The 7,969-nt window shown below is 38.7% G+C and overlaps 1 protein-coding gene across 1 annotated transcript; it reads right to left on the reverse strand.

Annotated features, from left to right (window-relative positions):
• Window positions 1-1,940: 1,940 nt before the first annotated feature.
• Window positions 1,941-7,908, reverse strand: LOC140997912 (glycerol-3-phosphate dehydrogenase [NAD(+)], cytoplasmic-like). The gene is made up of 8 exons (XM_073467997.1): window positions 7,827-7,908; window positions 4,757-4,934; window positions 4,516-4,656; window positions 4,190-4,328; window positions 3,560-3,672; window positions 3,076-3,312; window positions 2,839-2,945; window positions 1,941-2,525 (listed from the first exon to the last, which is right to left on the reverse strand). Exons 1-8 carry the CDS (start codon window positions 7,868-7,870, stop codon window positions 2,429-2,431), a joined length of 1,056 nt encoding a protein of 351 aa, XP_073324098.1. The 5' UTR covers window positions 7,871-7,908; the 3' UTR covers window positions 1,941-2,428.
• Window positions 7,909-7,969: the final 61 nt, after the last annotated feature.

The following is a 7,969-nucleotide window of genomic DNA, read 5'->3' on the forward strand; positions in this document are numbered from 1 at the left end:
TCAACTTTACCGCAATGTGAAGAGAGTCGGAGTGGGAGCTGCACATCCGGCGCCGGTTTTCAAAATAAGAGTCTTAACGGTCGACGTTCGATTTGTAACGGTAATTTTCACGACATGACGAGGCAAAATATATTATTATTATTATTTTTATTATTATTATTATCATTATTATTATTTTTATTTGTGTTATTATTATTATTATTATTATTATTATTATTATTTGTGTTATTATTATCATTATTATTATTATTATTATTATTATTATTTGTGTTATTATTATCATTATTATTATTATTATCATTATTATTTGTGTTGTTGTTATTATTATTATTATTGTTATTATTATTGTTATTAAAATTATTAGACAAAATGCCATGACGCTTCTTGCAATGTGACAGAACTGTCTAAACAAGAAAAAAAAAAAGTTCTGGCCATTTCAATTAACAGACAGACCGGAAATACTTGCTTTTTGACTCATAGTTACTTGCGCAAAAGCCTCAAAAGCAGCTCATTTCTCATAGTTTTTTTCATTTTGAAGGTAATAAAACCAAGCTTCCTGTATTTTACGGCCTTCACCGGTGTGTTTGACAAATTTTGGCTGCCGCCCTGAGATGAGGGCTGGAATTGAGGAAGTGAGGAGAGTCCCTCCTCCCTCACTAGAGGGATGGGTGCCATGCATGCATGCCATCCATCACTGCTGCTTTTCCTGTAGTCAGACAATTAAACATATTTGAGGCATTATATCTGATCATGCCATTTAACAGCTTCCTGTGAGTAATCCGAGCCACGGTTATCTCAAAAGGTCTCACTTTTAAAGGAAGGTAAAGCAGACTGGTGTGATTGGCTTGTGATTGATAAGATGGCACACCCAAGTGGTCAATGCATGTATTACAACTACAAATTAAGAACTACAAATGTGTAACATTTCCAGCTGTACATAAGGGTATTTTATTTCTGTATTAGCGCAGACGTACATTGCACCCTACTGAAAGTAATTGTAAATATTTATAATTGTCCATTTACAATATGCAAACATTGAAATGGAGCTCAAAGCGGCTGAAATAAGACAGTCACAACATGATTTTCTGATGGTACCACAATGGTGTAGTATTTTATAAAGAGGCATCAATGTAACAGGGATGAGGCAGCTGCAGCAGTGCTGTCTACTGTCTAATTATAGATGGACATTTGCCCCTTTGGAGCGCGTTATTATTAGAAATCTCGCAGGGCAGTTGACTCAATAGCTATGCAAGGGATTTCAGCGAGGGAATCAGATTTTAAACAAGTGACAAAGTATGTAACTTCATGGGCCGAGACATAACTGAGCAGCGGGGCTGAAGAAAAAGCATACATGGAGAAGACGCTTGCCTGAGTTTTCCTTTTTTGTGTGTGTCAGTTTGAATACTGGCAAGGCAGGGTGTATAATACCCCTCCAGGCTACCCCCTTTGTCTTTCATTGTGCCTTTAGCAGAAAATTGCATCCACTGGGACTGAGCATTGATGGGTTACGGCGGCATATGGCAACGGACAGATGGCTGTTGATGAACACAGACTGGTTTCTTGCATTTTAACAGACTGTAGAAAGAGATCACATCTCCAGAGATGTTAGAGAATGAATCACCGGAAAACTCTTTAATCCGGTGGGATGAAAAACAAAAGGGGATTGTTTGATTATGAGGCACTCGTAGTGAATTGATTACAGCAGCATCAATAATTCATACTGAAGAGCATAGCCATCACCTATGAGGACTGAGGCAGGACGTGCCCTTAAAGAAAGGTTAAAGCAGACACTCTAGAAAATGGTAAAGGTGAAGAGTTTAGAGTAGCAGCCTGACTGCGCTCAGGTCAGATTACAGTGAGGCCGGAGGGTGTGTATGAGTGTATCCTGCAGACAGACACCAGCAAGTTAAAACACTAAAAGAATGAAGAAGGCATCAATGAGTTGAATAATTTATTCCAAAATAAATCTTGTTAGGTTTATTGGCTACATCTTAAGAGGTCCAGAGGAAAAACAACAGAGTGGGAGTGGTGACTGTCATGTGTTCAGTGCTTTGTTTGACATACATATCAGTAAAAAGGCAAGTTAAGGCACTTTTAACAAAGAAATGATGTAACATTTCATAACATTCAGGTCGGGTTTGTGTGTTACGTAAGGCAGAGTTATTCAAATTCTTTAGACCGTTAAGACTTATGCAACAATTTGACACATGTACGTTTATAATCAGTAAAAACAGGAGTTACTGTCTGTAATGTTACAGAAGCAACACAGCAGCTCAGGTAAAGAAGGCAACTCTGCTCCTTTTTGGTTTTCTTTTCTGTTTCAGATTCGAACATGGAAGTAGTCGAGATTAGGCACAGTCTTCACCTGGGTTATACAGTAGTTCTAGTGTAAAAGTCCTTTCCCAACTTCCACCCATTCATCAGTCCTTTACATGTGCTCTGGGTGGTTCTGCAAACACTTGATGAACTCTGCGACGGGGTGACTGTTGAAGCAGATCTCGTAAACGGCAGTGAAAAGAGGAAACCTGGAAAGAAGGAAGGATGATTGTGATTATTTAAGGAAGTCTGACCTTTTGGGAAATATACTTATTCACTTGTTTGCTGAGAGTAAGATGGGAGGAATGGTACTTGCTCTTGTGTCTGTAAGCTACAATATAAAGCTGCAGCCAACAGCTTGTTAGACGAGTTGACATAATCCAGCACATAACCCCTCAAAAAACCCTACGTGTTGCTTTTGCGCTCATGTTTTTGTATGGATTAAATAAAACAAAATGAAACGAAGAAGGAAACGTGATAGTGAGTTTTAGACTCTTATAAATGAATATGAGTCAAACTTACTTTTGCACCATGTTTTTCTGTTTCAGGATCTGGTGCACCTCAGTTGCAGTCGCTGGACCTTGAAGCTTCTGACCGTTCAGCAGCTCATTCTCTAGCTGCTCAATAGTCTAAACAGAGGGAGACATTTGGTGATGTTTTGGTGTTTAATTTCCCATTATCATGGTTTTCATTAAAAAAAAAGGGAGTTACACAGATTAATGAAACGAAGCAGAGGGAGACAATATCTGTTCCTCTTACTTTGCCTGTTTTGGCGAAAGCTTCCCCAATCTTGCGGTTGCGGCCACCATAGCAGGTTGTGATGAGGTCAGCGATGCCGCAGCTCTCCAGGAAGGTGGCGGGGGACACTTTGCAGTTTGTGCAGAAGACCCTGGCGAAGGCGATCATCTCCATCAGGCCCAGACGAATCACTGCTGCCTTGGTGTTGTCGCCGAATCCCAGGCCATCACAGAAACCTGCTCCCACTGCTACAATGTTCTGCAGCAACGATAAAGTTGGGGTTAATACTAATGTTAGTGGTGTATTGCACCTTGAAGACATTTGTCTTACACATGTCGTTTTAAAGTTTTCACCGAAAAGGTTTTTAGTTCCAAAAACACTGGCCTGTTTGCTTTTTTACCTTTTAGTTTATCTGTGTTATAATGCATCTTTAAGTATATGTGACGTTAACATTTTTGTTAGAGGTCCGATGAGAAATTTTGTTTAATGAAGGAGAAGAGCCGACCTTGAGCGCCCCGCAGATCTCCACGACATCAGACTCTTCTACCACAGTCACACGGAAGTTGGTGGTCTGCATCAGCTCCTTCAGGATGGGCCCGCAAGTCTTGTCTGTGCAGCCTGTGTCCACAAAATGACAAATAAATCGTCATCAGTTCCATATTTTTTTGAACAAGACAGAACAAATATGACTGTATTGTTCTGTCAAAACGTTTCAAAATAAAATACAGTTTTCTCTGGTGAGTGCTGAGTGTAGTGAGAGGTAAAACACAGCGTCGATGTGTACTGCTGCTTGCTAGTTTACAGCTAGTGTACAGCTAAGTAATCTGTTGGATCGGGGCAAATAAATACTCAGGCGAGTAACACAAATAAACACAACAATCCCATGGTCAAACATGCGCGAGTAAGGTCACATAACTCATGACGAGGAAAACATTTTGTTCAAGTTTTATTTACGTTGCACCTTCCTTCCTCACCCTCTGACTCTCTCCTGGAAGTTAAATCACAGGCAACCAAATAAAACATACCGTTACCTTGAATAAACTTCTCTGGGTTTAACTCAACAAAATATAATTTAGTGCAAAAATGTTACATATTGTATCTTTAAACTCGTAAAATGTTCATATATCCTTCGTACCGATTGTTGTCTCGCAGAACTTCTCATCAGCAACCTCATTGGCGATGTTTGCTCCCATGAGCACCGTCATGGTGATGCCAAGTTTTGCTCTGATGACCTCTGAGATCAGCTTCAGACCCTCTGGACCCGCATCGACACCCTGGAGCACAGACGCAACACGTTAAACACAAAAAACTCTGTGCATCATGACGGTACTATATACTGTATATACAGTATATATTGTATACAGTAAAGTATGAGCACGTCTCACTGTCATTGTTGTGTGTATGACATATATAGAGCTTGAATTTGGAGATAAATAAAGCTAAAGATATAAAAAATGTCACCTTGATGAGAGACATTCCTACAGCGTCCTTCTTGATGTGGTCTTTAATGGTGTCGCACACTCTCAAAATGAACTGGTGAGGGACCACGAAGATCAGGATGTCAGCTCCTTTCACAGACTCAGCCAAGTCTGGAACAGCCAACTGATGAAGAGAAGAGGAAACATGGTGAAACATCAGTCACAGGGCAACATCAATACAGTGTGTGACTTCTGTGAGTCATCAGAGGTTGTTTGATCCTCACCACATTGGGGGGCAGCTTGTGGCCGGGCAAATATTTCACATTTTCATGGTCTGTGTTGATGATTTCTGTGAGTTTACGGCCGTTCACCGTCTCTTCAAACACCCACATGTTCACTGTGGTGTTAAACTTGTCATACTTGGCTGCGTTGGCACCCACAATCTTGGCAATGGCAGAGCCCCTGTGGAGACAGAGACACACAATCATCACTTCGGCGTCTGTGATGTGTTAATACTTGGACTTCAGTGAATCTCATACTGAGCAGTGATGTAGGATGAAAAAAAGATGGACGAAAAGTTGTCATCTGTCTAGTTTTGAGTGACATATTGATTCCCTGTTCCTGAAAATGTATTAATTTGTGTATTTTCACATTAGAAAATGTTCTTTGCATCAACCATTAGTGATATTACAGTCGTACACTGACCAAAGCTTCATGAGTAACAGTGTATAAGCAGCACAAATTTTACATGATTTAAAATATTTTATGACTAATTGATATAAATAATTTTAGTTATTATTAAAAGACATTAAAGCAACTACAAGGGACTTTCACTTTGAGTGTATGTCTGTCACAAGCTGCTGGGGCTGTCAGACTGAGCCCAGGTATACAGTATCGTCCCAATTTAACCCCTAATCCTGCTGCAGTGTTGACCATGACCACAAAAGATAGCATCGAAAATGAAATTCTCTAACTTCCTTTGATAAATTACACCTCACTTCCAAACCTTTGCCTGGGAAAAAATAAACATGCGCTCTTCCAGTCTGTGTGACGTAAATCATTGCATCTGAATTTGACCCAGTGACAGACATTGAGAGTAACTATATAAAAGCAGCTAGTGTTCTTGCTGATGGTCCTGATTGCTTATGTAGGTCAAATAGGGGCATCAGTATTAAACTGAGACTGTTTCATAACCTCAGTTTCCCTCACACAGCTGTCAAACTGACCTGTGACTCTCCGACCACAATTGGTCTGGATCATAGTGAAGACATTTGGTGTCACGTGACTTTCAGAGTATTTCGGATGCTTTCACAGACAAGAATAACACTACAGGGAGTAGCTAAGAGAACCATTGTTTGGGCATGAGGAGGGTCTGACTGACATACTGTAAAATATCAACACTACATGAACTAAGAGCTAAAAGAAAACCCATTTAATGATCATATATCAATACTAGGTATCAGTCAATTGGCATTTATTAGCACACAACAGTAGACTTTTGTCCTGTGTTTCCTGTATTTGATATTGAGATATGGTGATATTCGTTAGTGTTGTCTTTTCCTGGTTTTAAAGGCTGCATTACAGTAAAGTGAAGTATTTTTTCTAAACTTACCAGACTGCTCTACATGTTTTTATATTTGCCTTTATCCACTTTGTCATTATATCCACATTACTGATGACTTTTTCTAAAACATCTCACTGTGTTAATGTTTTCCTAAAGTACCAATAATCATCCCAATAATATTGTCACTTCATCAATAGATGTATTCTGTCAAAAATATTGCGATATTTGATTTTGGTGCCCAGTCCAAACATTTATGAGGTGCTTTTGAGAAGATTTTTAATATCGGGATGAGGGTTGCAGCAATATTCAGTTGTCAAGGTACACTGTGGTATGAAAGTTGATAATTATCATATGGTGTACTTTTGCTTGTATACAATATTAAATCTACTGTATTATTTTTATTAAAGAAGAAGAGTATTTCAAGTTTATAGAAAGTGTCATGTCTGTCTCCACATAATATTTTATGAAATTATATAAAGTGTTTGTTCCACCAAGAAACCCTTCTGTTTAGATTCTGTTCGGGGTTATTGTCACTGATAATAACTATTACAATATTTGTGTAACACGTAGGGTGACCAGACGTCCTGAAAAATTTGGGACAGACCTGAATTACAAGCAGTCGATTATTGCTGCCTCAAAAAAATACAAATAATTTTAGCATTGACTTTTGACTCTCATGTGTTTTACTTATCTGGTCAGTAACACCGTATACCGTGAAACTGTGATGTTTTCTGAGATGGTCTCATACTGTTGCAACCTGAATTAGGATATAGTCTACAAATATTGGTTTAACTAAATGTTATTAATATTAATAATTATAATCCTACTAACATGTACATGCACCACAACTAATTAGGCCTGAGCAATATAGCCTTAAAATAATATCACGATATTTTTAGGCTGTATCGCGATACATGATATATATCTCGATATTTAGAAATCGCACTCCATGAAGGCTCGGTTAGGCTGATTGTATTGACCAAAAACCTCAATATCAATATTGTGACAATATTTTAAGGATAAAAATTGGTACTTTCACAAAACATTAAAACAACAAGATTAATTAAATTAAACAATCATCAGTATCTAGTAAGTTGAGAACATTTCATCACTTTACTGCAATGCAGCCTTTAAAACCTGGAAAAGACAACACTACTACTACTAATAATAATGATAATATAAAACATTTGCCAATTGGCCAATCTGCTACATAATGAGTACTTTTACTTTACTTTAGTAACATGTTGCTGATGATAAGTTCTTTTATCTTAATGCAGGACTTGACAAGTATTTGAGTCTTTTCACTTTGTGGTGCTGCTACTTTAAGTCAGTTCAGGCCAACTTCTTCCACCACTGACTGACCTAAATGTCATGCTGGCTTAGGGACATCAACACCACATGAAGGCTGATTCAGCACAAACATTACTGCATGATAAAAGTCAGGAGTGGCTTCTTTAATATAGATTTCAGCTCGTTGAGTCCTCAAAGGTCATCATATACACAGACAGTGTCAATAACAGCCAGTTTATTAACTTTATGAATTATTTATGTGCTCTTTACAACAGCTAAAGCTGCCTTCTGGCATCAAAGTTTGCCAACTTCTAGACAGCATTCCCAAAACAACCTCAAAAAAAGTATGTGGAATCTGATCCAGAGAACAAAACACAGATATGTTGACTGTAAACTCACAACTGTGCAGCACAGACAGACCAAACCATTCAAACACCACCAGAAAGACATCCAGAAGTGCATTAGAGTTAGTTCAAAGACCATAAAAACCCTCCACTCACCAGTTACCAGAGCCAATCACACAGATTTTCTTCGGCGCTGCCATGATGTGTTTGACCTCCCAGACTGCGCTGCTGCTGGTGTGAAGACAGATTGAAGCCTGCACAGAAGGTATTTATACAGGACACACAGCTGAGGTTCAGAC

This window comes from Pagrus major, chromosome 6 (assembly GCF_040436345.1).
Source record: "Pagrus major chromosome 6, Pma_NU_1.0".
Lineage (NCBI taxonomy): Eukaryota > Metazoa > Chordata > Actinopteri > Spariformes > Sparidae > Pagrus > Pagrus major.